Source organism: Cephus cinctus, unplaced genomic scaffold (genome assembly GCF_000341935.2).
Source record: "Cephus cinctus unplaced genomic scaffold, Ccin1 Ccin1_scaffold1163, whole genome shotgun sequence".
NCBI classification, from domain to species: Eukaryota; Metazoa; Arthropoda; class Insecta; order Hymenoptera; family Cephidae; genus Cephus; species Cephus cinctus.
In genome coordinates this window covers 182939-208122 of record NW_014333653.1, presented here as the reverse complement: position 1 = coordinate 208122, position 25184 = coordinate 182939, and the positions used below count along the sequence as shown (strand labels likewise).

General features: G+C 37.9%; 7 protein-coding genes and 4 long non-coding RNA genes across 11 annotated transcripts; 5 read left to right on the top strand and 6 right to left on the bottom strand.

Annotated features, from left to right (window-relative positions):
* Nucleotides 1-1220: 1220 nt before the first annotated feature.
* On the top strand, nt 1221-3943 carry LOC107272348 (circadian clock-controlled protein). Its single transcript, XM_015749420.2, has 3 exons — nt 1221-1490; nt 1774-2005; nt 3407-3943. The coding sequence occupies exons 1-3, from the start codon at nt 1430-1432 to the stop codon at nt 3846-3848; spliced, it is 735 nt and encodes a 244-aa protein (XP_015604906.1). The 5' UTR covers nt 1221-1429; the 3' UTR covers nt 3849-3943.
* Nucleotides 2492-3077, bottom strand: LOC107272356. Its single transcript, XR_001538912.2, has 2 exons — nt 2941-3077; nt 2492-2878 (listed from the first exon to the last, which is right to left on the bottom strand). It is a non-coding gene; the product is annotated as an uncharacterized LOC107272356 (long non-coding RNA).
* A 302-nt stretch (nt 3944-4245) lies between the features above and the next one.
* Nucleotides 4246-5712, bottom strand: LOC107272349 (protein takeout). Its single transcript, XM_015749421.2, has 3 exons — nt 5558-5712; nt 5095-5457; nt 4246-4948 (listed from the first exon to the last, which is right to left on the bottom strand). The coding sequence occupies exons 1-3, from the start codon at nt 5619-5621 to the stop codon at nt 4641-4643; spliced, it is 735 nt and encodes a 244-aa protein (XP_015604907.1). The 5' UTR covers nt 5622-5712; the 3' UTR covers nt 4246-4640.
* A 131-nt stretch (nt 5713-5843) lies between these two features.
* On the top strand, nt 5844-16516 carry LOC107272305. The gene is made up of 10 exons (XM_015749330.2): nt 5844-7217; nt 7977-8017; nt 8337-8539; nt 8651-8822; nt 8895-9044; nt 9384-9531; nt 9595-9599; nt 15564-15671; nt 15744-15984; nt 16058-16516. The coding sequence occupies exons 1-10, from the start codon at nt 7192-7194 to the stop codon at nt 16497-16499; spliced, it is 1536 nt and encodes a 511-aa protein (XP_015604816.1). The 5' UTR covers nt 5844-7191; the 3' UTR covers nt 16500-16516.
* LOC107272347 (circadian clock-controlled protein) lies at nt 9605-11543 on the bottom strand. The gene is made up of 4 exons (XM_015749419.2): nt 11338-11543; nt 10208-10588; nt 9967-10116; nt 9605-9886 (listed from the first exon to the last, which is right to left on the bottom strand). Exons 1-4 carry the CDS (start codon nt 11399-11401, stop codon nt 9738-9740), a joined length of 744 nt encoding a protein of 247 aa, XP_015604905.1. The 5' UTR covers nt 11402-11543; the 3' UTR covers nt 9605-9737.
* On the top strand, nt 10989-14609 carry LOC112495039. Its single transcript, XR_003061169.1, has 3 exons — nt 10989-11189; nt 11321-12350; nt 14595-14609. It is a non-coding gene; the product is annotated as an uncharacterized LOC112495039 (long non-coding RNA).
* LOC107272341 lies at nt 12110-15595 on the bottom strand. The gene is made up of 5 exons (XM_015749412.2): nt 13561-15595; nt 13196-13486; nt 13000-13126; nt 12753-12911; nt 12110-12266 (listed from the first exon to the last, which is right to left on the bottom strand). The coding sequence occupies exons 1-5, from the start codon at nt 14725-14727 to the stop codon at nt 12145-12147; spliced, it is 1866 nt and encodes a 621-aa protein (XP_015604898.1). The 5' UTR covers nt 14728-15595; the 3' UTR covers nt 12110-12144.
* Nucleotides 16517-17054: 538 nt separating the features above from the next.
* Nucleotides 17055-18626, bottom strand: LOC107272360. The gene is made up of 3 exons (XR_001538916.2): nt 18485-18626; nt 18067-18418; nt 17055-17759 (listed from the first exon to the last, which is right to left on the bottom strand). It is a non-coding gene; the product is annotated as an uncharacterized LOC107272360 (long non-coding RNA).
* Nucleotides 18627-21455, top strand: LOC107272344 (protein takeout). Its single transcript, XM_015749416.1, has 4 exons — nt 18627-19131; nt 20374-20466; nt 20532-20813; nt 20885-21455. The coding sequence occupies exons 1-4, from the start codon at nt 18981-18983 to the stop codon at nt 21187-21189; spliced, it is 831 nt and encodes a 276-aa protein (XP_015604902.1). The 5' UTR covers nt 18627-18980; the 3' UTR covers nt 21190-21455.
* Nucleotides 21456-21791: 336 nt separating this feature from the next.
* Nucleotides 21792-25124, top strand: LOC107272342 (MFS-type transporter SLC18B1). Its single transcript, XM_015749413.2, has 8 exons — nt 21792-22130; nt 22788-22883; nt 23077-23367; nt 23463-23583; nt 23683-23906; nt 23974-24149; nt 24242-24410; nt 24502-25124. Exons 1-8 carry the CDS (start codon nt 22020-22022, stop codon nt 24805-24807), a joined length of 1494 nt encoding a protein of 497 aa, XP_015604899.1. The 5' UTR covers nt 21792-22019; the 3' UTR covers nt 24808-25124.
* LOC107272358 lies at nt 23284-23786 on the bottom strand. Its single transcript, XR_001538914.2, has 3 exons — nt 23656-23786; nt 23482-23577; nt 23284-23424 (listed from the first exon to the last, which is right to left on the bottom strand). It is a non-coding gene; the product is annotated as an uncharacterized LOC107272358 (long non-coding RNA).
* Nucleotides 25125-25184: the final 60 nt, after the last annotated feature.

Here is a 25184-nt window from a genome sequence, read left to right as displayed (position 1 = left end):
AGATGATATTGATGAAATTGTAAGGTTGAGAGAATTGATGGATGAATGGTAGAAAAATGACAAAAATTATGAACATTTTCCAAAGGCATCTTTGTAGTCGTTTATTATTTTTTTCTTTCTGACTTTTGAGCTCGCTCATGATGTTCAAGTTCGAAGCGACCTGCAGATGTCATAAGAATGGTGAGGGAAATCTGCTTGGCAATTTCTGCTTTTGAAATAATGTCCCAGCCGGGACCCTCTCATCATTCCTGACATAATGAGACTCATTCTGTTATTCAGGTAGTCCTGCCGTGTTATGCAATAATTATGTGAGGATTACCTCTGATAGCTTCAATGACTTCTTTGACCTGTCATAATCATTCCTTACTCTTGATACTAACCGATCATTTGATTGATTGTTACGACTGCACTCGATGAATGCTTATGAATCATTGTAAACATTAATTCATTCGGTATGGCACGATTGTTTGTATCTGTCATCCAATTGGAAGGTACAAGATAATTTTATAGAATTTCTGTAAATCTGTATTCCAGATTTCTTGATAAATTTATGCACATCAATTTGTTCTTTGTAATTATAAGACACTCGTGATTCCATGTGAATTCATTGGAATAATAGAAATTTTATAGATTCATCATTCCTAAGGCTCTCCATTGTGAAGAATCAAATGATTCAGTTATAGCTTATAATATTTATAGTTAGAAGTGACGTTTATCATAGAGATTATACTTTAAAGATACTTTGATACAGTTAATTAATTAAGTTCGATGATCATTAACTGATAATTTAAATTAATTAAAAAATGTGTCCAACGTTTATATAAACATTACGCGTAATTTGCCAGATATACATAATAGCAGCTGAGTAAATTTACAAGAACACAGGAAGAGCCGTTAAGAAATTCTGAACATGTACTCAAGCATAATTCTGCAATATACTCCTATGTATGCTGGTTGCACCAAAATTTTACCAGTGCTTGTTTATTTCTTATTATTCTACTTCGAATCGTCGTTTGCAAGATACTTTTTTTCCTCCTTTTTGTTTGCTTAAATTCGAATGAAATGCATGTATGTGCCGTATGGGCGTATTCGCAGAATTTGACGCAAATTCTAAATCTCTCGCGAGCGAGACGTGCTTGATGGCCACCATCGTCGAAGGCCAAAGTCACCGAGTGAACTTAAGTCTTCACCTTCTTAGTATCCGTGTGCTTCAATCGCACTGACACAATGATACCGACAACAATGGTTTCACCAGTCCAAGAAGGGTGGGGATGTCTATAAGGTCCTCGTACCGGCTTCATTTTACCCATTTCCAAGCAGACCATCCTGAACTATTTATTCCCGACTTGCGATCCGTTGCTAGAAGAGTTCCAAATTTCTATTTGGCCAATCGAAGAAAGTACCGGTTGACATATTTACGTCTGTGAAAATGATTCTCCCAATTGTTGCAATTCTGAGTATCGCCGGTGCCGTCACGGCTGTTGATCTACGTGAGTAGAAAAATCATTTTGTTAAAATATATCATTCGATTAAAAAGAGTTTAAACATTATCTTGTAATTACCAGAAACCTACAGTCTCTCTCTTCTAGTGAAATTGTAACGCCGGTCAAACTTTCTTTATCGTCACCAGCCCTATTTTCTTTGGAATGCATTTCACTAGATTTTGGGCACACGTGAAATAGCAAATTTTCACCAATAAGCTTGACGTTGTTTGTTAAAAATAATTTAATAAAACTTTACCCAACAATTTCAAGTTCCATTGTATTTACACAGCGGAATTTCTGCACGTCTGCAAGAGGAAGGATCCTCAAGTAGAAGCGTGCATGACGCAAAGCGTCGAATATCTGCGACCGTATTTAATGAAGGGCGTCCCCGAGTGCAACATCCCTGCCTTGGAACCGCTCTTGCTGAAGGAATTGGTGGCAACCGAAGGAACCGGTATAAGGATAACAGCAAACGACGTCCATGCCTATGGCGCAAGCAACTTCAACGTCAGGCGATTGAAGTGAGTTTCTTTAACTGTAATGTAAAAAATCGTCTGTCAACAATTACCATGTATCCAGAGCCAACAATCTTATTCGTAACATCCTAACCAGTCCATTCTAGTACCGATGACGTAAAATGCACCAAAGTTCACAGTGAAATTAGACAATTCATGTTTATCCATTGAAAAAGATCTGTTGCTGAAAGATTCTCTGAAAAATGTATAAATTTTCAAGATCTGTACTCTCGTGCACTTTGCACCAAGTAAAACGAGTAATAATGAAACTTAATTGCTAGTATGAACAAGTTAATGACGTGCAGTATGTATAGGTGCTTAAGGTGTAACAGGGTGTTACATAATGTCTGAATAACAAGATTGCGCATAACAAATCTTGCTCTTCGTTTTCATTAGCGCGTAACAGCTGCTTTTAAGCTGCAACTCAACCGACATTATGAAATCGAATGAGATCGGTTGTATAGAAATTTCGTAAAGTAATACGAATACCGATTACGCTCACGTATCCAGGATAATTATCCATTGACTTTATTCAATTGGACGATCGATAATAAAGAATGGAATTTGGCGAATCTTCCTTTCGCTACATACACACTTTTAGTGTCGCAAAACAATCCCTAAGCCATTGCTTGGACTTCCATTTTTGGATAATTTAATTGTTACGTTTTTAGCACGCGCCAAACTCTTTTGTACATACGTAGAATTACAATGGCGGCTACTGTGTGATTCTCTGAAACGAAGTGAAGTTTGTCACTTTCTAAAAAAAGATTGTTGAACTCAAATTTTAATGACCATCACCGTTAAATGAAATATCGATAGGTACAATGGATAATGGGATTTATTTATAAAATTTTCCTGCTAGTAGAATGTCGAGGGGTTCTAAAAATAAAGTGGATAAGACATTAGATTGTTTAATTGTTAATGAGAAATATTATGCTTACCGTATACGAAGTGTCGAGCATCAATTGGCAATGAATAAATAACTATAGCAACTCATCGTAATAGCTCGTTCGTATTCCAACGGTGGTTAAGAAGGTGCGTGCGGCCATGACACAAACAAAAGTCTGTATGATACAAAAAGAAAACAGTTGTACACAGTGTAGAGAGTTTAAACGTTATACACTGTAATATACAGCGGATGGATACATAATATGAAATATGAAAATACGAGGACGGCACTGGAGTAATGTTATTGGTAGCAAGAATGTGTCGGATTGATTAAGCAATCTTGGACGAGAAATCAGGGACACTTTTTACATTATATTACTGTTACCCATAGTAATGCAATACTTAGATTTCAAGCAGGAAAGTACTGGAGTGCCTGTAGGTATATGATGTATTGAATACTTGAAAAAATTTCCAATATGTAATTAGTCTTGTTAAATGATGGTGAATATTTTTTCTTAGAATTGACCTGAACCTACTGCGCTTCGAGGTTGATGTTGATCTACCACATTTATTCATCGATGGACAGTATCAAGTCGATGGAAGGGTTCTTCTTTTACCAATCCGTGGATCTGGACCGATGAAAGGCAACTTTACTGGATGTACCGGAGCAGTAAAACTTCAGGGTGAAATTCTTAAAGGAGATGACGGAGAGGAGCATCTTCATTTCTCTGATTTCCGCATGAAGATCTCAATTGGAAAGGGGAATCTACTTCTGGAGAATCTATTCGGTGGTGAACGCACTCTTGGTGATATTGTTAATTCTGCGATTAACAGCAATTTTGATGCCTTCATTCGTGAACTTCAACCCCTCATTGAGAAAGCTTTGTCCGAAGCTTTTCTTGAAATAGCAAACAACATTGTAGGACCGTTCACATATCAGCAACTGTTCCCTGACGATTAGATTCTCGTTCCTCTTTTCTCTTGTGGTTCTTTTTATTAGATATCTAGATTTACTTTGTCACTATCTCTAAGAATAATAAAAGATACAAAATAATAGCAAGGACGCTTATTATAAGTCCTGACGTAAAGAAAAAACCAAAAATTAGCTCGTACTTGTTCAGCAATCGGATTTATGAAATTATAATATTACTTTGACAGTCAAACCGGTAGTCAATAACAATCGAATAGTATTCCTTGAACATATAACGCCGCCAATGCCGAGCAAGACAGTGTAGTGTTATAATGAATATTTATATAAGAATAATTATTTAAAATTCAGTTTCTAGAGTCCCGCAATATTATTATGATGTGGTCGCGACTGAAATGTTTAAAATAAAAATAAAGTAGATTAGACGTTATGCCAAGTTTAAAGATTTTTTAATAACTCGCTATATATTCTCACTTACAAAACAACTATTAATGCAAAATATAAAGGTCACAGGTTAACAGTAATAAGAAAAATTAAATAAAGCGTACACAACTTCAATGAAATTTTCCATTGTAAGAGGTAAGTCGTTGTATTATTTACAATACGTATATCCTTCTCGTCATTTAATACTCTTTCTTTCTCAACAGATGATAAAACATCGGCCAACGTCTACAAAAGTATTTCACGACTGTGAACTAGATATCTTCTGAAGTTTGGTATAACCAGCAACAAGAGTCGATGAAGCCAAGATTGTCTCTACATATGTGTATCAGCCCAGTCTGAACAATTTGTCTTGTTAGATCAATCCAAAAAAACCAACACAATTTATTCACGATCAGGGAACAGTTCTTCATAAGTGAAGTGTTTGCAGATCTTATTGGCATACTCCAAGATCTGCTCGGAAATGACTTTCTCTAGGTTGGGTGTGATGGTCTCTATGATTTCCTGTCTGCCGTTCGATAATGCTGCGTTGATACCATTGGCCAGGGGACTATTCTCACCTTCACGTGGTACAAAGTGTGAAATGTAATCCTTTATGGTGAGTTTGATCGTTATCGATGGGAAATACATATACGTCTTTCCTTTGTGATTGACCAGCTGGAACTTCAGAGTCACCTTAGCGGCGACGCCGTCTATGAAACAATGATTAAACATTAATAGCATATATATATATATATATATAAAACATTAATAACAACACTATACTAAAGTTATCACAAACAAAGATCATCCTAGAAAACAATAATGATACTTAATTTCTAGTATCTTTTGCACATACCAGCTACTATCTCAATAGGTCCGGTACCAGCAATAGGCACAACAATCCTAGCAGACACATCATACTCAGCATTCAGCTTTATATCCTTGAATATAACATTCAAGTCAATCCTCTTGTTGTTCAAGTCAGTCTTCAATGAAGTAACAGTGAAGTCAGACAATCCATAAAGCTTCACATCCTGAGCAATGGCCCTAAAGTTTGGCGTATCCGACAAGGCGATCTTTTTAAACTTCATAGGTTCAACCGGAGGTACGTCAAGTTCAGGAATACCATTCCGAAGATTCCCTCTAAGAGCTTCAACGCTCTTTATGATACAATCATTAAGTTGAGGATCCTTCCTCCCGCATATATGAATATAAGAAGCTGCAAGGTAATATAAAAATTAAAATTTCACCAGTAACAGCCAACAGGACTCTTCGTACAAAGTTACTGTACAAGATAACCATCGACTAAAGCCACTTACGGACTTCAGCAATAGCAAAGTTCCCCAATAGCACGATACAAATGGCAACGGTAGCCAAGAACATCTTTGACAATATTTTAAACAATTAAAATTGGCACCGAAGCACGACGAGCTGTCCGCACTGAAATGTAACGAAATACTCTGTTCATCTTGTCGCTCCCAGGTTTATATATACATTCCTGACTAGATGGATGGCCTTAGGATTATTCTGATTCACCTAAGTTCAAGGCCACGGTTGGATCTCTGCCTATCGAATGGATATTCCAGCCCCCTCCACCATATGCTGACACTACACTGTCATTTTCTATATAGGTATCAGCTAATCATGATCAAGGAATATATGATTCTTTGGTAAACAACTTCCTTTATTTTTGAGACCTCCATGAAGGACCGGATCGTACTATTCAATAATTAATACATTCGTTATTATCTTTTATTACAAATCAACGCTTTTCTAGAATATACCAACACCTAGTGCCTTTTACCAATTACCCTTTGGATCTGGTCAACCTATACTTGATTGGCAGCAGTTCACCTGGTTCCTGACATATACTTATATCTGGATACGTTGCTGAGCCAGATTTCACGCGGAAAATGCGGCTGGGCTTACGACAGGGATCACATTACCATCGTGAAACAACCACACACATATTTATACATTTAATGCATTAGAATACAGACATAGATGCACGTGCTGCAGTCTGCTTGAGCATTCTGCATCTTGGAATATAGTAATACAATTAATAACAAGCTAATGATCTCGTGCCGTTACGTATACGTATAAGAAAATAAGTGATGTACATATGTCACGTGGGCACTTACAGAACGAAGGAAAAAAATTGCAAAATCCCCGAAGGTCGACGTGTGAACTTTACAAGTGGAATAAAACAGTCATACGGGTTGCTACATTGATTGATTCTTTATAATTGGTACAAGCTACTGTATGGCAGATTTGATTTGCATAAATGTGAGACAGTATTTAAGTTATGCTTATTGTTAAGTCACTCTACTTCTTACGTTTGAGTTAATTTTCTTATTAGCAATTTCTTACTCGTGTGATAAAGGAAATTCTATGCAAGGAGATCTGAGAGGAGTCACAGCATCCCATTTGAGTTGGAAGATGATTAAAAAGTGAGAGTAAATCTGGAATCCAATGGCGAATAAATTATTTGTCAATAAAAGAGACTGAAGAGAGGAACGTGGGAGAGAGAGAGAGAGAGGGAAAGGAACTTGAATTAATCCAGCAGTGGGATATCTGGAAAAGTTTAATGAAAATGTATGTATGTATATATATATATATATATATATGCTAGACTGGACCACGTACGTTCTCCAGATCTTAGCTGGAGTGCAACTTGCACCTGAACCAATCGGGACCAAGTAGCACGAGGTAATCTACAGCGGCCGAATGTAATACCCTACTGCAATAATTCAACCCGTGTACTTTAGCTTGGTGCAATCATTATCCCATGGAGTTTTTATCTTTTGGTTCTCTTTCTCTTTCTCTCTAGGGAGTCTCCTTTTATTCGACTTTCATTGATTTCTTTTATTTAACACTGCAGAGTTCAGGCCCCTCTATCGACTTCAACAACTTCAATACATTCTGAGTTCAACTTCGTCTCGGGATAGACAGCATGTCAGCTCTACTGGTGCGTGCGTGGTACGATTGTTATTTTTGTTAATATTAATTAGAATCTATGCTGATAAGATATCTTGATATCGTGGGATTCGTTTGATACAACACGAGTTCGTAGAATTATTTGAAATTTTAACGTGGTTTCTTGTTTTTTACATACACTGATATATAAAAGTATCCTTAGAGTAGAGTTCTTATGTTTTTCATTTTAAACTGCTTTTTTTCAACTTATGGCATGGTTTCCATGACGCACGAAATTATATAATTCTCTTGAATTTCGCATGTTCTCCCAACGATGAATAATAACAAGCGTGTTTGTTAGCTTGTATCAAGTTGCGCAGATATTGCTATTGGGAGAGAAGAAAAAAATATCGATAATAGTTTATAATGCTTAAAGAAAATAGTCATTGCGTGAAGATAATGTAATTGAAAAAAAAATTGGAATCAAATGTTAAACGTACGAACGTGTAAATTAGTTTTTTTTTCTGTATGTTCTTTCACGTAAGCAAAAGATGATACTCCTTGATCACACTGGAGAATATTAATGATTTATTAAAAGGAGAACATTTGTTGAAAACAAATAAAGAGCAATAAGATGTCGGGCAATATCCAAAGTTGACATAGCGACGCTGCGCAGTGGAAAAGTTTCAGATTTTATTAGGAATACTCGGCCGTTATTTGGTATAATTGAAAACTGAGCGTATCATGAATTTCTTGTCCCTCTTATCTATCCTTTTTTCTTTAATATCCTTTCACGTCTTCTTTTCTTCTTTTTTTTTCCAGCCTCGCGGCGGCGCTCGCGAGAACTATTCTTGGCGCGTTACGTGAGTACATCCATTGTCCTTATTTCGCACGACGTAAAGACATCGGTCACAAAATGCATTTATCGGAGGAATAAAATAGAAATAAAATAAACTAAGAGAGAAAGAAGAAGGAAACTTGCGGAAAACAACGCGCAACTTAAGGAAAGTAGCTTTTGTGAAAAACAGAATAATTTCCTGGACGCAAACATATAACAACGTATACACAATGAATAATTTATCGTACTGTGGATATGTAAATGATGCCTAACATGATCTATTCGTCCTTAACATACTGCATGGATCCTTTTTTATTGAATCAAGAACCTTGATCCATTCGCAGCTCCTTATATCAAGCCGTGCAAGAGGACAGATCCAGATATAGATATATGCGTTGCTAATTCCATTGAATCGTTAAGAGGAAAACTTGCTGAAGGAATCCCTGAACTTGGCGCGCCGCCAATTGAACCTTTGTACCTTGACCAGGTCAGATTACTCAGAGGGCCGTCAGGAGCTAGACTGGATGTTAATCTCACAGACATCAAGGTAAACCTGGGAAATAGAATTTCCTGTATTACATATTATGAGATACAAACGTATTGATTATACTTGATTTGATATTTTTTTACTAATTACTTCTGGGTATGAATCCTCCAGGTAGCTGGACCTTCGACCTTTAAGGTACGTGATCTGAAGGTCAACGTTGACGACATTTTGTTCACATTCAAAGTGAGCTTTGACAGACTTAGCTTTCGTGGAAAGTATCAAATAGACGCCAGAGTCCTTCTTCTCAGACTTTCTGGAAACGGCGATCTAACAGGGAACTTCAGTAAGTCTTGAAGTTGGTATTCTGAATCAGTTGGATACTTTAGTTAACAATGTGTATATAAAATTCTTGCAGCTGGTTACGACTCGGATGTTATCTTGACAGCAAAAAAGGTTTATAGGAATAATGGAGAGTACCTGGATTTTGAACGTATGAAGTTGGCTATTAAAATTGGCACAGCCAGTGTCTATCTGAATAATTTATTTGGTGGTGATCCAATTCTTGGTAAGTAATGGAAACTCTTGGTGAATTTGATGGAGATTGTTAGAGTTGTGTATATGGAGAAGCAGTCGGTATGTTTGCAGAATTAAAGTGGTTACGTCTCTGTACAGCTAGATTTCCGAAATGGGAAAGAGCTCAAGGAAGATGGATTCGTTAGAGATTCCCATCACGAATTGACGAGCACGTAATAGCCATTTGGGTCTAGGTTCTTGGGTCATTGTTCTCATTGGCTGATATAAGATTTACATGGCTATCGTCCTCGTATTAAAAATTGTCAAAGTTTTTTCCTCTTTCCTTAGTTAATATAATCAGCAGCTCTTGATAATTATTAACTTGCTTCAGGTGCTGCCAGCAATCAGGTACTGAATGCAAACAGTGCATTATTCGTTGAGGAACTGAGACCAGTCCTCGAATCCTCATTGGCTGATCTCTTCACTGACGTCGCTAACAAGATCACAAGATCATTTACGTATGACGAATTATTCCCAGTGTAATAAAAACACAATAAATCCGTCAATCATGATAAATTAAATGTTTCTAATATTAATTATAGTTTGAGTTTGTTAGAATTAAAAAAAAAAGCGAATCTTTATTTGCCCATTCAACGTCGTTCAGGCGCAGTCTCGTTTTGGTTCTACCATTGATACTATTTTACTAATTAATTTACAAGATTTCCTTTTTCTTGAAAACTAATGACTAGGGAATCAGCTCTTCTTTCTTCAAGACACCAAGTGCACGTGCTGCCAAAGCTCTGCTTATGGTAGCTGCTGTGTCTTCGATTATGGGACTTGCTATGTCCAGGACGATTCTTGGATTTGAATTGAAGAAGGTGGCAGCAGCGTCGGCTTTATGAAAGCAAGAACGATTGTTACATATACAATTTTTAAGTAATCAGTGCTTTTATCTTTGTTTTCTTTTTGTTTACCTGCCAAAGCATGACTTGGTTGTGCTCTCAATTTAATGTTACCATCGCCAACACGAATTTTTGTAGTGAGCTGATCAATTTGTATTCTCTGTATACCATTTTTATCTGCCACCTCCTTGCCTTTGGCATTCACTTGAGCTTGTGTGTTAGCTGAAACAATGGAATTGAACTGGTCAAAAAATTCTTATTTTCAATTATCAAAGTATATATATATATATATATAGTATGTATCTTTTCTCACTGAAATTTCCTTTGAAACTGCCAACTCCATTGAGTGGCAGGAGCAAAAGTCGTCCCTGAACATCATAATCGCCCTTTACATGTATATAAGGTAGCTGAACTCTAATGGTGACTGTGAGATCTTCAGGATTGGCCTTGAGCTCATCCACAAGGAAGTTGGTAGCACCATAAACACGAATCTGAGTCATGTTAGCCTTGATTTTCAAAGCTTCAAGATTTCTGTCCACGGTCAAAGATGGAAGTAGCAAAGGATCCAAAGCAGGAAGTTTAAGAGTCGGTATACCCTTGGCCAAAAAAGGAGTAATGGCTTCCAGTTGTTTCATTATGCATTTGTTGTACTGAACAAGATCCTTAGTAGTTGGACAGGCTGTGACACCAGGTGCTAATAAAATAAAAAAAGTATTGCCACATCAGCCTTCGTCTTTTGGCTATTAACATTTTATAAAATGTATTTTCACCAATCCTTTACATCATGTATAAATAAAAAGATGTACTCTGTACTTTCGGAATGTTAATGACTTATTTTGTTAGGATGACTAATTAGTCAAAAACTCGTTCCTAGTATACATTTATTTCATTTCCTAAGAGACCACTATATAAACACTTTCGACAGTAAGACCCACGGTAGTTTCACACTGTCGTCGTAACGGTAATTACAAGAAATGGCAACCGTGGAAAAATTTAGCTAGTTTCTCACAAAGCCAAAGCTGCTTCTTTCTATATACACGAGTAAAAGTGTAACAAGGTATAAGAATCTCGCGGCCGTCTATATCGTTTTTGTTTGGCAGCAATGCCAGACTTAAAATCGAAAGTGCGCCAACTGAGAAAGTGAATTGGCTGGTTCGGTCAACGGCCATTCCTTCGTTAAATTCACCTGTATGATACGTGCCTGCGTTACTACCAACTACATATCTATGCAATAGAATAAAATAAAATGCCCCAGCAACAGCTGGAATCATTAAACTGACATAGTAATTGTTGAGGTAAATAAAGTAGAGAATATAAAAACACTGATGATATTAATATTAATTATTACAACGACATATTGTAATTATAAAATGGTACAAGAAATGGACATTGACAACTGTTAATTATTTATTATTCAATTTTTTAGAAACCGTTTATACTCACGCAACTCCGATAAGGCGATCCTCGTCCAGGAAGCAAGTATCAGGAAACCGATCAGAGTATTCATGCTTGCCGTTTTATCCACGTTTCTTTTACTTTGTACACACTGGACTATGTGTATTGTTGTTTTACGTTTAGTGAACTAATTGTAATGTTGTCAGTGGCGATATTGAAAATGCGTACGATGGCCCCAGTATGCCGGTATTTATAAACTACATGCACTTTCTCCGGTTGTACCCCACTCTTACAAGCACTAGGTGAATTTATCACGGTAGAATGCCCCCTTTTAACTCAGTCAGGGCCGTAACTCCCTGGTACCCCTACTCAATTATTGACAAATCCTTCATGCCAGACGTCTTCTCGTTAATTCATTCCGGATGGACGTTAGAATCTCCTCCTTCCGGGAATTACGAGTATAGATGGGATGTTGATAATAACGTGGATTATCCAGCCGGCCTTTGTCGCGATGCTAATCAAGCCGTTGCATCGATACGTCGATAGGAATTATTTTTAATTAGAAAAGTTTCCTCATAAAATAAGTATAAGGTATGTCAGAGCCAAACGTCTGAGTCATCCGGAGAACTTTGGCAGTTGGTACTGAAACGAGGTACGAAGCTGTGGGAAAGTATGACAGCTGTCTAAATTGACAGATAAATTTTAGCTGTATACTCAATAAAGGAGGGAGTATTAATAAACAATAATTATAGTATATAATTGTGTAGACTACCTGTGTACAGTGTAATAGGTGCTATTTATAAATATATAAATAAAGACCTTAATTATTACAGTATATAAAAACCAGACTTATTGTCACTCAATAGGCAGTGTCTTATACATCTTGTAAATCATTGAATCAGCCATTTTTTCACTTAAAGCTTTACTAGCCAAGTCGTCAGCCAACATGGCGGCTACTGCTTCGGCAGCCATTAAACCTGTAAAAGAAAGTTACTGTAGTGACAGAGTTTACCGGTGAGCTTGTAGTTTTCCGTTGATTATAACAGGTTCCAGGTGAAGAGGTAAGTTCCATTTAATTAAGATCATTGTAAAAACAATTGAGTGATTCCAAACAAGATCACAGAGACTGACAGATCTGGATCACGATGAATGATCAAGCGTAGATCAAAGATGCTTTGAACTGTTTTGAACATGGAGTCACTAGGAATATTTAAGTACTTCATTACTCTGCAGCACGTAATCATCTGATGACTTTACGTAACGTGCTCTTTGCATCGATTCAACCAAGATGGCGCTGTGTATACTAGTCCGTATGAAACACAGATAAAATTTATATTTATTAAAACCACCAGCTTGGCAGAAACTCTCGTACAAACTTTCATCGATGGAATTTGTCGCTTTTCCTGAACGACCACCTGGTATGGTTTCCTGTGAATGCGCAATGACGCGACGTATTCACTTACCGTGAACCAAGATTGACTTCACTGGTCCTTTATCATCCATACCATCCAGATGAATCTGTCTGCTTCTTGAAGTCAGTCTTGCACGAGCTGCTCTTACTATCATTTCACTAGTATCTTCGATCCTCTTCAATTCCAGGGTGAAGTCGCCGGTTAGGTCGGCTGTGGAAAGTGAAGTATTTTTTAATAAAAATTACAATAGTTTTTTTCTATGAAATTAATTATTCATTTTCTTATCAGTAAGACTTACTAAAGTTTCCATCAAGTAGACCATTACCCCGCAGAAGTTCCTCGCCGACCTTACCGGTGAGAACGTAACCGGCTTTTACATGAAGCAGTGGTACGTGGATCTTTAGTATCACGTGCATCACGTCATCCTGGGACATTGAAATTTAATTAATAATTTAGGATAATACTTTCTGGACAGTCCTAATCTTTCTGTTTACCTCCTCGGATTCGTTCTGGGTCTGATCCCTTTTTCTTCTTCTGGCTTCATTTGATTTTTCGTTCTCTGAATCCTCGATTTTCTTACTATTTATATTTACGCCGCCGTAGTGATAAATTAATCGCATACCCTCTTCGTAATAGCCGTCTTTTTCCTGGTAATTCTTCGCGTATCTGATAAGGTCCTTTATTCTGTCAGATTCCTGTGCGATCCTTTGCAAGTTGTTTCTCTTGAGCAAAGATTCTCCTTCGGTGAAATTGTGAATGATGTATCTTCTGTTCTCTCGCAAGACCTTGATAACAATTTTTTATTGATTAATTATCGTAATTAAAATGAATCAATATTATTCATTTAGGTTTTACATACCTTAATGATATCGTCCAGGCTGTATACTTCAATATTCTGGTCAGAGTCTATTTTTAGATTTCCAAAATGCTTCACCTTCTGGTCGTTCCTGTCGGCATAAATTATGTCCACATATCCTGGACGTTTTTCCAGTGGAATTGTTGATGATGGATTATCAGTTGAGACATTAAATTGATTTTTATTTATCGCAGCCTGATAACGTCGCCCTCCTCTTAGGAATGTATTATTAGACACTGAACTTTCATATTTTCTCAATAATTTCTCTTTTGATTCCAAACTTTCCGAAGCTGACACATCAACGTCTTCTACGCGTTCATCAAAATTACTTTTACCAGCGGTATCCTCAAAAATTTGTGATTGGTATCGTTCTTGTCCTCTTGAAGGATTTTGCTTCTTGTTACAACTTCCTGAACATTCTATCAAAACACCTTGAGAATTTTCATGAGAATTTTCCTTCAACAAATCCTTCACTTCGGTATTTTTAGAATTAACCTTCACACTTTGAGCGTAAACTACATGAACATTTGCAGGTGAATTTTGTAAATTACCAGAAGATACAGATTTATCAGAAGCTGCACTATCCTCCTGAGATTTTAAAGTACTAAGAATTTTTTGTATCTTAACAGCATTAGGATCTCTAGCAGTACTGTGGTGACTTTGTGAATTTTGCACAACATCCAAATTTTCATCTTCCTTCTCAATATTCTTGGATTCTTCTTTTTCTTGCTCTTGAACTTTGCTCAATGACTCATTACTTGCTACAAGCTGAGTACCTCTATCAATGTATCTTCCTGGACCAGTAGCGTTCTTAGGCTCTTTAACAAGTGTATGGAATCTGTATCTAATCGAATCCAGATCCTTCAATTCGTTGTAGCTAACATATCCAGCCTCAAAATCACTTAGATTCGATTTGAGACGTCCCCGAGCTATATGAACAGATTCAAGAACAGATTCATTGAATCCCTTGACTTCCAAATTTCTCAGAACAATCCTGTATCTTGTATCACCCTCTGATTGGTCGACTTTAATCACAGGAACCCTCAAAGGGTCCAGGGTACCAAACTTTGTGATTCCACCAGCCAGCAGTTTGGTCCAGAGTACTTGAGACATTTCCAATAAGGAACACCTTGCCAAGGAAGTCAAAGCTAAGATCAGTAGGATCTTCATGGCTCCAGGATATCCTTAAGATCTTCAAAATAATTTTCTGTCAATCCTCACTCAATGGTGTTGACCTGCCAAATGTGAAACGGCTTATATACTAACATAAGTGACAGTGCCGTCACTATGAATACCACTAAAAAACAGAAAATCACTGAGCACATAGAACAAACAATGAAGCACTTTTCAAACCAAAATACAAACAAAGTGAACAACAAGATCTTGGCTAAAGATCATTTCAAAAAAGCTTTTTTTTTTCTCAATCCTATGAAGAACAATATTTCTTGCACACCGATGCAACTGAACTGAATGCAAGAGAACGATGCGTCCGGGAGGTTTTTATAGGAGATGCTGGAAGGGCGCAAATCTGGGCCATGGACCACAGCAGCCTGACTAACTGGTTCATCTGACATTAGTCAGGTATTTTTATATCCTTTATGGGGGGCAAGGTCTTCGACCGACCTTGCCGATAATTCCATAAATTATGAATTTAAAAAATCCAGTATCTTAATCATACAGGACCTCCATGCAAGTAACTAATTTCAATTGATACAGTACATTGATACTATCTGGATCATTATTCAATTGGTATCACATTGTAAATGACGGAACAATTGTTTATAATAACGATTGTATCACAATCTTATTACGAAGTAAAAGAAATGGCGGTTCTCAAGAATCCAGCAATGTTTTAACAGATTGCGTAGTAGACAGCCAATGAGACCCAGTAACCATATTCATGCAAAAGGCAGTAACGTCAATCAGGCCCAGCTGGCAGTCAATAAATAGCTAAGTCAGCGCATTGCGTTCAACGTCAGCGCATTTTCAGCCTGAGGAATGATCAGTGAATACATTTTTTTTTGAGCAACTCCTCAGTACAATGACAGCCATGAAGCTTGTGCCAGTCCTGGTCCTGTTCCTGGTCAGTAGATCGAGATCAACATCGGATATCCGTAAGTGTACACATCCTATATAAATAATCGAATCTAAAATTGAAATATGATAAAATTACTGTTCATACGTAGCAAGCTTTCTTAAAATATGTCATCGCAATGATCCCAACCTGAACGAGTGCATAAAGCACAGCGTGGAGTCCTTGAAGCCACATCTCAAGGTTGGCATTCCATCCCTTCATATTCCACCATGTGAACCCTTGCACGTACCTCAAGTCGAGATCAAACAAGCAGCAGGTCCGGTTTCCATCAGTTCAACTTACACCAACATCAGAGTACGTGGCGCCACAGATTTCGTGCTGAAAAGCGTCAAGTATGTAAATCATCTGTAAACATTGATAAAAGATAAAATTCAAATGTAATTACAATGATGATAATCATCCTAGGATCGACCTGGACAAGGATCGTGTAAGATTAAAGTTATACGTCCCGCGTCTGGAGATGACGTCAAATTACACAATGGAGGGAAAGATATTAATGTTACCAATAACCGGTAAGGGCCTCGCTTATGGTAATTACACAGACATAGACGCCGTCGTGACGACCCAGAACGAGCATTACCAGGATCGGAAGACTGGGAAGACACACTCCAGGGTGACCGATTTCTACGTGGACTTTGACGTTGGTCATGCCAGCGTCCAGTTGGAGAATTTATTCAACGGCGACGAGACGCTCGCCGACGCCATGAATCTCTTCTTGAACGACAACTGGAAGACTGTGGCAGCTGAGATAAAACCAGCTCTGGAGGATACGGTTGCTGAACTCTTCAAGAACTTCTCGAACAAGATTTACTCCAAGTATCCACTAGAAACATTATTACCGGAATAAGTAAAAGAAACATGTAAGACTATCAGTTAATAGGAATAAAAGTCGATGTCTCAAAGAGATACAAAATTTAATTTATAAATAGGCAATCTAATATTTCATATCATAAACCCCTGATGGCACTGGTATGTCTCGACCCTACTGAATGACGGGTTACATCCTTTCAGGCGTCCCGACGTTAATTACACATCACACAATATATTCTCACTTTTCACAATTTACCAGCTCATTCGTGCATTAGCATATATTGCAAATCCATGCGAATTCGAAATTTTCTTACGCTAGTCGCTCATAAATGGCAACAGTGTCCTTGTACCTAATAGTCCAGATTCTCGTATAGAAAACACGTCGAACACAACACGTACACGGAGGCTTTGTTTGTTCTTTACGAAATCGCAAGTCTGGAAACAAATAATTTACATAGCTCTTTCCTACGGAATACATGCAGTCATTGAGCGGGAATTTTGAAAGTTTCAAAAGTCTTCTACCGTCCAGACTTTCATTGACAAGTAAGTGACGGCAGACTCCATACAAGTACATACGTAATAACTCCATAACTTGGGCAATTTAAAGCAGACATTTTATAACAGAGTCATAGGTTATTATTTGACAATAGTAAGTACCTACTTCTACGTCGCAATTTTTAACAAGACTTTCGTAACACTTGGAAGCATTGTGTACTACTAGGAAGAATTCAGGAAATGACTAGTCTACTGTTGATAATAATAATAATCATAATTTCTAGGACAGAATCGTGTTTCGAATATGTATTCATACCATAAGACTAGAAGTATAAATAATTAAGTACTATACGAGCAGAGTATCTTTGTGATGTACGTGTGCGTACATATATATATATATTGAGTATAAAAAAAATTAAAAGTATTGACATGACTCATGATAGCTTAAGAGACCAAGATTTTATAATACGCCATACAGAAAGACGTAAAGACCTTTACGTTTATGTCGTTCCTCAACTGTGACTAAAAGGACACCTTTTATACAGTCGTTGAGTAACAGTGTACGACGAACCACGCAGATTTCTCCAAACAGTGTAAAAGATTAGAGATAAATTGGGCCACGGGAGACTGGTCGGTTAAATGAGGACCGTTGAATATCTTTGCGAATGCGCCTCACCAATTACGTAATGTAAATGCCCAGTTGGACCCAACTGAGAAAGTCATCGTGTCATTCGATTGGATTTTTGAATGGACGCTTGTTGTTCTGCGTCTGAATTAAAAGCTGGTATCCGCAGCAGCATCTCTGTCGGTGAAGATTTTATAATTTAGATTAAGACTAAGTCGAAAGATGGTGGAATATCGTTTTCTGTGTTATTATTTAATAATTGGATGTTATCCAATGTTGAATTGGAAGAATATTTGTTTAGGTACATTTTGCAGGCCGCTTGTATGAACGACAATGGCGTTTTAAGATTTGTATTGACTGCATATTGATATTTACTGGTAGTCCGATTTGTTTCTGGTACTTTTCGTGTGGTTTGTTCTTTCAAAATGGCGACAAAATAAGTGAGGTCAGACTGGAGAGTTAGGAAATCAAAAAAGTCATATACCTTGGTTGGGTATAACTTTGACATAGCCACGAGGTCGTTGTATCGGCTGTACGCTAACGTTTCCATTTTCTTGTATTCTTTTTTTTCTTCTTTCTTCCACCTGTTCCCTTATATTTAATTTCTCTTCTTTAACCTAACATGTCCTTCGTTATGGTTGTTCTAAATCATTCACAGAACATTCTCTCTGCGTACAATGTAGCGAAGCATAATCGGCACGGCATTTACATTTGAATGAATGTATAAGGATGCCGGAATGCGTGACATTCTAAGACTCTTGATTTTTCAGGATTCGCCTAATCCATAAGAATGTTTATTCATTGTGCTGGACGGAGAACGACGCATATACGTAATTCTGAGGGAAGGGTAGAAATTTAATGAGACTCAAATACGTAGTTGTAATACGGAGAAGGGGATTTACCTGGGGGAGTGAGTTGTAAAAATGTAACTTTTCCCTCACTTGGATCTTTAGGGCCTCAATCCGTGGGACTTCTCGACGAAGAAAGAGACGGCGGCGTTGTTTCTTAAAGGAGCGGGTCTAGACGTCTTGAGAGTAGTAGGGGTTTTCGCATATAAGACAGAATATGAACGGGGCCCCGTCTTTAGTTTATCACAAAGCAGCGCGTGTTTGTCTCTTTAGTTCATTAGGTGTGAATGATGCCTTAGGAGTATCCTACGTTCGGGTCACTGTGATAAGCTTTGTTCCCGTCATCAAGAAATTGCAGATAAACCAAGGAGGATCCAGGTGGACGTTGATCCTAAAAAAAATAAATATATAATATTATTTTACCGAATGAGAAACAAATAATTGTTTAATAAATTTATACTCTTGTGCAACGAAATGAAATTGTGAAACTATTAAAGGGGACATTGTTTTGATACTTTTTAATATACTGGATTGTGAAATACCATTGAGGATGTTCCTTCTCAAAATTCTATCCTTCGGCATCCTCTTGCTAGGAGCCCTTGGACAGGATCTCATAGCTGAGGATACATCACCTTCGGAGACAACAACTCTAACAACCCTTGCAGAAAATCTAGGAGCAAACGAGCCTGACTTTGTGACGCGTAAGGAACTTGTAGAATTAAAATATTAAAGTAAACCTACAACCAGATTAAAACCATTCAACAGAATTCGTCCTTTCTCTTTTTGCTTAGTTACAATGAAAAAGTTTTACAAGCAGACACAAAATTAAGATTCAGAAAGAAAAGGTCAAAATACCATACAAATGATGCTATGAAATTCATAATGTAAATTTTTAATAGTTTCGTATTCCAAGTTGTGACTTAACTATACTTTTCTTATGGCGTTCATTAATTCGCAAGGCCCAACATTGGATTTATTGCCATTATAGTTAAGAAGATACGGGTAAATCCCAATGTGGACGCAGAGGAGGGCAGGTTCTTGGATACATATAATAGCAAACATGTCGTAACGTACTCCGATGGCGTGGCGAAGGTTATGTCAGAGATTGCATAACGACGGAGGCAGGATTGGCTGGAGAAAGTTGGGACTCGAGTCCCCGTACAATGCTTTTCTCAAGCGGCGGGAGTGAAAGTGCAAGTATCTCGTTAGAAGTTGCCTGTGTAACGAGAGCGTAACTCGTCGTTGCTTTTAGTGCCATGATGACGTATTTCACATAAATACATCAGCGCCACACGGTCGGACCAGAAACTAAATATCCATTGTATATAATCAGTCCAAAAGGAAGTTAAAGCTCTTTCTAAAAGGGTCCTACTCCTCTGGACCGGAAGTGAGAGTCATTGCGCAATAATACAGTAAACAGGAAGACAGTTCAGAAAATACTGTGCATCGCGTGTCTGGTTGTTACAGAAATTCCTTCTTCTGCTAATGCGCATTGCGCAGTCTTTATCTGGAAGCTTTATCTGGACGATTTTCCTTTTTGGAATTTTCTGTCATTACATAATGAACAATTGCCGCTCATGCATTGGACAGTAGATTCGTATTATCTTCTAGTAAATATATCTATCCAGATTCTCATCCTTATCTTCATGACTAAGTCCATTACCGTGATCACATTGAAATTCGAGACCCGTTATTACTGACAATACGTGTTACCATTTGCAATTATTTATGTCGATGGTTCATTCTGTCGCGTCCTGCAAACAGGTCTCTGGGTTATTTCCACAATGATTTTCTAGTTCAAATTTTTCTACAGACTAAATTTCTTGGCCTGTATGATAATACGTGCCAGTACAACACCCTAAATAATTTCGTTTTGCTTCTTCTTGAGTTTATGTATGTAATTATTATGCCGATTTATGGTGTTTTTCTTCTTTACTTTACAGCTGAATATATTCTACCATGCCGCAGATCGGATGAAAGGATTGACAGCTGTATACAAAAGACGTTCAATCATCTGCGCCCTTATTTGGTGAAAGGTACTTGTACCAATTCTTGAAAGATTAGCTGATCAATGATCATCCATCTTATAAATTTACTCCAGGTATTCCGGAATTGGAGTTGCCGCCAATCGAACCCTTGAATATTCCTCAACTGGGTATGGAGAATGGACAAGGTGCAGTAAGGGTCAGTGCACTCTTTTCTAACATCACAGCCGTGGGACCTGGAAATTATTCAGTTGGAAAAGTCAGAGTGGATATACCTACGTTGAGATTGGATCTTCATCTTACCATTCCAAACATTGAACTGCAGGGTCAATATGAAGTAGCTGGGAACGTGCTTCTGTTTCCAATCCAGAGTCAGGGTGACTTCTGGGCCCATTTTGGTGAGTATCGATCAGTAGACATCATCTGGATATTCAGTTTTCAATGAAAACCTTATCCTTTTATTTTACAGGCGACGTGGCAGCCATTGCCAGGGTTCAGGGTATTCAAGAAATACGAGACGGTGTCCGTTACATGAGAATCGAACGTTTGCTGATTGACTTCAGTCTGGGCCGTGCTCGATTTCGTGTAGTGGACCAACTCAATGGGAACAACGTCATTGGTCAGGCAATGAATCAATTTTTGAATCAAAACGCCAAAGAAATTATCGAAGAGATGAGACCAGCCGCCAGTGCAAGCATCGCCAAGCATTTTCAGGGTTTCCTGAACACTGCATTTACCAAAGTGCCCATGAAGGTTTGGTTGCATGATGACTAAGTGTGACAACATCTTTTTTACCAAAATTTCAATTAAATTTTCTTCTGAGAAGAGATAAACTCGTACGAAAGGTGCCTGACCGTGATCCCAGTGACTTTTGGAATATTCATGTTTTCCAAAATAAAAATATGGTCATCCACATTCTCGTCCCTGTCTGTTCCAAATTGCACGGTTTGGATGGACCATAATTCGCAGCTTTTCTATTTGTATTTTGTACCTAAAGTAACTTGTTTGTAAATAACGAATAAAACAACAAAATGAAGAAACTCTTTGTAACAACAATTCAATTAATAAATAGGTCTCACCTTGGCAATACTAATTGTATAGTTTTGGATGATATATCTCTATGTAACAGTAACGTATCCAAGTGTATATAAATACAATAGTATTTGTTCAGCCAACAGTAAATAAAATATACGTTATCGAAAGAGCATGCTATACCATGAAAAGTGATACTTCCCAGCAGCAGCATCTACAGGTTGTTTCAGCATTATGGCGCGTGTCAGTAGAATCCCAGAGTCTGGACTGTGTATATAATGTTGTGATAATGAATCAGAACCGTGGCGGGACATATCTAACGACCTCTGACCCGAAAACGCGTTCAACCTTAAAGGAAACAGCAATATACAGACATTGAACAGAGTAACGCTATACCATTTAGTATTTACCAAAAGCTAAGACGTGACAATCTTCCAATCAGTCGTTCGCGAGATCCCTGTAGCGTCCCATGTCAGGCATCTCGTGAACTCTCGACGCGACTTAATTCGACCCGAACAGAGAACCATCAGGAAGGAACATCTTGAGGTGTTGGGCTAAGAAAAATTAAGAAAATGGTTAGACAGTTCACAAAGAGGCAGTGGCTGACGTTAATAGTGATAAGCATTGCTGACTTTGCCAATGCAATCTGTGTCTCCCTACAGGCTCCGTTTTATCCTCATGAGGTAAGACCAATTGAGAATTTATTCTAATCAACATTAATCACTGGTTTATGTATCGGAATTGTATAAACTCGGAAATAATGGTGATTTACCTTGGATTTTATTTTCTTTAGTATTCTCATAGGATCTCTTACTGGAGTTCTTTTAGAATTTTTCATTCGGAGTCATTAATTCTAGACTAGGTTCAAGATATTTCAGATGAACGTAACTACTACCTAGGATGTAAATTGAGTAATTTAAGACTCGAGACACTACGTAAGACGTACGTTAATGGTCCTTATCAGTTATAGTAAACTCTTGTCATAGCTAGTTAATGTTATTAAGGTCGTAGGGTCAAGATGGCGCCTCTGCTTGTTACTCCGATTCACTCGGATCATAACGTATTTCAGTTTCTGATTAATTAATTGCAAAATTGCATCAGACGGGAGTAATTAATGTTGAGCGAAGTTTGAATATTTATTGAAGAAATTTAAATTGGTCCATAGATACTGGGATGATGATTCTGTTTTAATACGTCTTATGCCAAATCTAGAATCCAGAGTTTATCAGAATTTATCTGCGAGACCAGTTAATCATAATTCGGATTAAGAATGAGAATGTGCGTCGATCAATTTGCCAATAAGCATATACTTTAATGGAATGAATTTTTCTATTTCCCAGGCTGAGAAAAAAGGCGCCTCCGCTACTGAATATGGATTGGTCTTTGGTATATTCGAATTCGTAGTCTTCATCATAAGTCCCATTTATGGGCAGCACGTGAGTTCAATTTTGGGTCTGATGATCGTTCAAATGATCCTTATGTATGATTGACAATAAATTAATTGTCTCTGGGGATTCTGTCAGGAAGCATTGTCACTAGGATTTTTGTCTTTACAATGACTTCATAATTTTCCGATTGCCATTGCTTCTTTTATTTTCTTAGAGGAAACTTAAGATTTCAATTTAACAGCTCAACCGCTTAGGGCCAAAGCTTCTCTTCAACGGCGGAATTCTAACAACCGGCACTTGCGCCATTTTCTTTGGCCTTCTGGATAAGGTCGAAGGTCATTATCCTTTCATCATCCTCAGCTTCGTCATCAGGATCGTCGAGGCTCTTGGTAATGCTGCGTTTCTCACAGCGAGCTTCGCCATCATCGCCAAAGAATTTCCAGATAACGTCGCAACGACTTTTGCAAGTCTGGAGACATTCTTCGGTCTTGGACTTATAGTCGGACCTACAGTTGGTGGGGCCCTTTATCAGGTAATCTCTAATCTAGTAAACGACGCGCAGGTTCGGGTGACTCATGGTTTCATTAATCTGTAAAAATCATTGGATTAATATTTATATAAATCCAGGTTGGTGGCTACACAACACCTTTTGCTGTGTTGGGATCAGCCCTGTTCTTGGCAGCTGTCATGACAGCTTTTGTCCTACCAACTCATGACAATGACGAGCAAGATACTCAAGACTCTGGTGGTATAAAAACTATATAAAAATTCAATACACTTAATACCAAACGAGTGCTTAGGTATTTTCAAGAAATCTTACAAAGTCTCATCCGATCCCTCCTCCCAGGTTTCATGAAGGTCTTAAGGATTCCTGGCGTAATGGTGGCAGCAGCCTCCATAATTGTAACAAGCATGAGTATCGGTTTCCTCCAGGCGACACTGGAGCCTCATCTACGTCAATTCAACCTGAGTCCAGTAGTTTTGGGCCTTATGTTCATTATAAACGGTGGCACGTACGCCATCACAGCACCAGCCTGGGGTTGGCTCTGCGATAAATATTCGAAACCGAAGGTAAATCATTTTCATTGTTATTAACAACCACAATACATTAAATAATACTTGCCATATAAATGCTTAGGTAGCAACAGTCATTGGATGCGTCTTGGTAATGGTAGGATTCTGCTTAGTGGGTCCAGCACCTTTCATCCCAGGAACAACCATAATTTGGCTGACAATTTTGGGCCTTGTCATACATGGCTTAGGCATGTCAGCCCAACTAGTAGCAAGTTTTACAGATGCTTTAAGAATTTCCATGTAAGCCTGTCGATGGGACTTATAACACTGCTGTATAACAAGTTGCCATTATTTGGGCGCCATACTATTAACACATATATTATACCTCGCAGATCCTACGGATTTCCAAATAATTTAGAAACATATGGACTCATCAGCGGTCTGTGGACTAGTACTTTTGCACTGGGAGCCTTTATTGGGCCCAGCATAGCAGGTATTCTCTTGGATACTATTGGGTTTAGAAACGCATCCATGTTCATAGTACTCTTGCATCTCATCGTGGTTAGTACAATTGATTTAGTGGTTTGGAGTCTTCATAAATCGTCGGCATTTCTAGAAAAATATTATTAATGGATTAAACTTCTTTTTTCAGGGTATCGTAGCCACATTATTCTTGACCTGTTGCAATAGTGGCCCAAAGCCATATACAGAAGTTGGCAGTCACGAAGATATAAGGGCTTCATTGAGTTGCAGCATTAGGAACAACAGTACCAGTCTTCCGTTGGGTGTCCGGGCACAGGGGGTCCCAATTGACAGGCCCAACGGAATGAATTCTCTTATTGCATGTAACAGCTATTCGAATAGGGCCGGAGCATGGTCAAGGGCCTCATACAGTGGTCGCTATACACATAGTTACGGATCCATAGAGTCTAAACAATATTTGGAAAGAACTACGTGATTTTGATTACGTATAGTAATTAATGATGTAATCAGAGGTTACTGGGGAGACGCCAGAGTGTTCCACAGACTTTCAGAAAGAATAATGGAATGAGAAGAACAAAATTGTAAAATGTCAGAAAGTGGAAAACCGATAAGAAACCAAAAATATTTGATTTTACAAGTTTCTGGGCCACGTGCGACTTCTTCAGCAGGGACTCCTTTACTTTAATTGTATATATGATATTACTAGGATTAATGATTATTCTTTATTACACGTGGTTCTCGAGTATCCATGACCTCGTCTCTGAGGTTTTAATAAAATATTATTATCCGTTATCACTGTCTCTCATTTATTTACTTTCGTTATTTCAAAATCTACTGACGGGCATCCAAAGG

What these genes read in the sequence shown, in the direction of transcription:
- LOC107272348 (XM_015749420.2), top strand. Translation starts at nt 1,430, where the DNA reads ATGATTCTCCCAATTGTTGCAATTCTGAGTATCGCCGGTGCCGTCACG. An exon ending in CGTCACGGCTGTTGATCTAC is followed by an intron (nt 1,491 to 1,773) that starts GTGAGTAGAAAA and finishes GTATTTACACAG; the next exon opens with CGGAATTTCTGCACGTCTGC. An exon ending in TTCAACGTCAGGCGATTGAA is followed by an intron (nt 2,006 to 3,406) that starts GTGAGTTTCTTT and finishes ATTTTTTCTTAG; the next exon opens with AATTGACCTGAACCTACTGC.
- LOC107272349 (XM_015749421.2), bottom strand. Translation starts at nt 5,621, where the DNA reads ATGTTCTTGGCTACCGTTGCCATTTGTATCGTGCTATTGGGGAACTTT. An exon ending in CTTTGCTATTGCTGAAGTCC is followed by an intron (nt 5,458 to 5,557) that starts GTAAGTGGCTTT and finishes ATTACCTTGCAG; the next exon opens with CTTCTTATATTCATATATGC. An exon ending in ACCTATTGAGATAGTAGCTG is followed by an intron (nt 4,949 to 5,094) that starts GTATGTGCAAAA and finishes ATTGTTTCATAG; the next exon opens with ACGGCGTCGCCGCTAAGGTG.
- LOC107272305 (XM_015749330.2), top strand. Translation starts at nt 7,192, where the DNA reads ATGTCAGCTCTACTGGTGCGTGCGTG. An exon ending in GCTCTACTGGTGCGTGCGTG is followed by an intron (nt 7,218 to 7,976) that starts GTACGATTGTTA and finishes TTTTTTTTCCAG; the next exon opens with CCTCGCGGCGGCGCTCGCGA. An exon ending in AACTATTCTTGGCGCGTTAC is followed by an intron (nt 8,018 to 8,336) that starts GTGAGTACATCC and finishes ATCCATTCGCAG; the next exon opens with CTCCTTATATCAAGCCGTGC.
- LOC107272347 (XM_015749419.2), bottom strand. Translation starts at nt 11,401, where the DNA reads ATGAATACTCTGATCGGTTTCCTGATACTTGCTTCCTGGACGAGGATC. An exon ending in GATCGCCTTATCGGAGTTGC is followed by an intron (nt 10,589 to 11,337) that starts GTGAGTATAAAC and finishes TTATTTTATTAG; the next exon opens with CACCTGGTGTCACAGCCTGT. An exon ending in ACCAAGTCATGCTTTGGCAG is followed by an intron (nt 9,887 to 9,966) that starts GTAAACAAAAAG and finishes GCTTTCATAAAG; the next exon opens with CCGACGCTGCTGCCACCTTC.
- LOC107272341 (XM_015749412.2), bottom strand. Translation starts at nt 14,727, where the DNA reads ATGAAGATCCTACTGATCTTAGCTTTGACTTCCTTGGCAAGGTGTTCC. An exon ending in GCCTGGACGATATCATTAAG is followed by an intron (nt 13,487 to 13,560) that starts GTATGTAAAACC and finishes ATTGTTATCAAG; the next exon opens with GTCTTGCGAGAGAACAGAAG. An exon ending in GAAGTCAATCTTGGTTCACG is followed by an intron (nt 12,267 to 12,752) that starts GTAAGTGAATAC and finishes TTTCTTTTACAG; the next exon opens with GTTTAATGGCTGCCGAAGCA.
- LOC107272344 (XM_015749416.1), top strand. Translation starts at nt 18,981, where the DNA reads ATGTTCCTTCTCAAAATTCTATCCTTCGGCATCCTCTTGCTAGGAGCC. An exon ending in CGAGCCTGACTTTGTGACGC is followed by an intron (nt 19,132 to 20,373) that starts GTAAGGAACTTG and finishes TTTACTTTACAG; the next exon opens with CTGAATATATTCTACCATGC. An exon ending in TGACTTCTGGGCCCATTTTG is followed by an intron (nt 20,814 to 20,884) that starts GTGAGTATCGAT and finishes TTTATTTTACAG; the next exon opens with GCGACGTGGCAGCCATTGCC.
- LOC107272342 (XM_015749413.2), top strand. Translation starts at nt 22,020, where the DNA reads ATGGTTAGACAGTTCACAAAGAGGCAGTGGCTGACGTTAATAGTGATA. An exon ending in AGATACTCAAGACTCTGGTG is followed by an intron (nt 23,584 to 23,682) that starts GTATAAAAACTA and finishes CCCTCCTCCCAG; the next exon opens with GTTTCATGAAGGTCTTAAGG. An exon ending in GATGCTTTAAGAATTTCCAT is followed by an intron (nt 24,150 to 24,241) that starts GTAAGCCTGTCG and finishes TATACCTCGCAG; the next exon opens with ATCCTACGGATTTCCAAATA.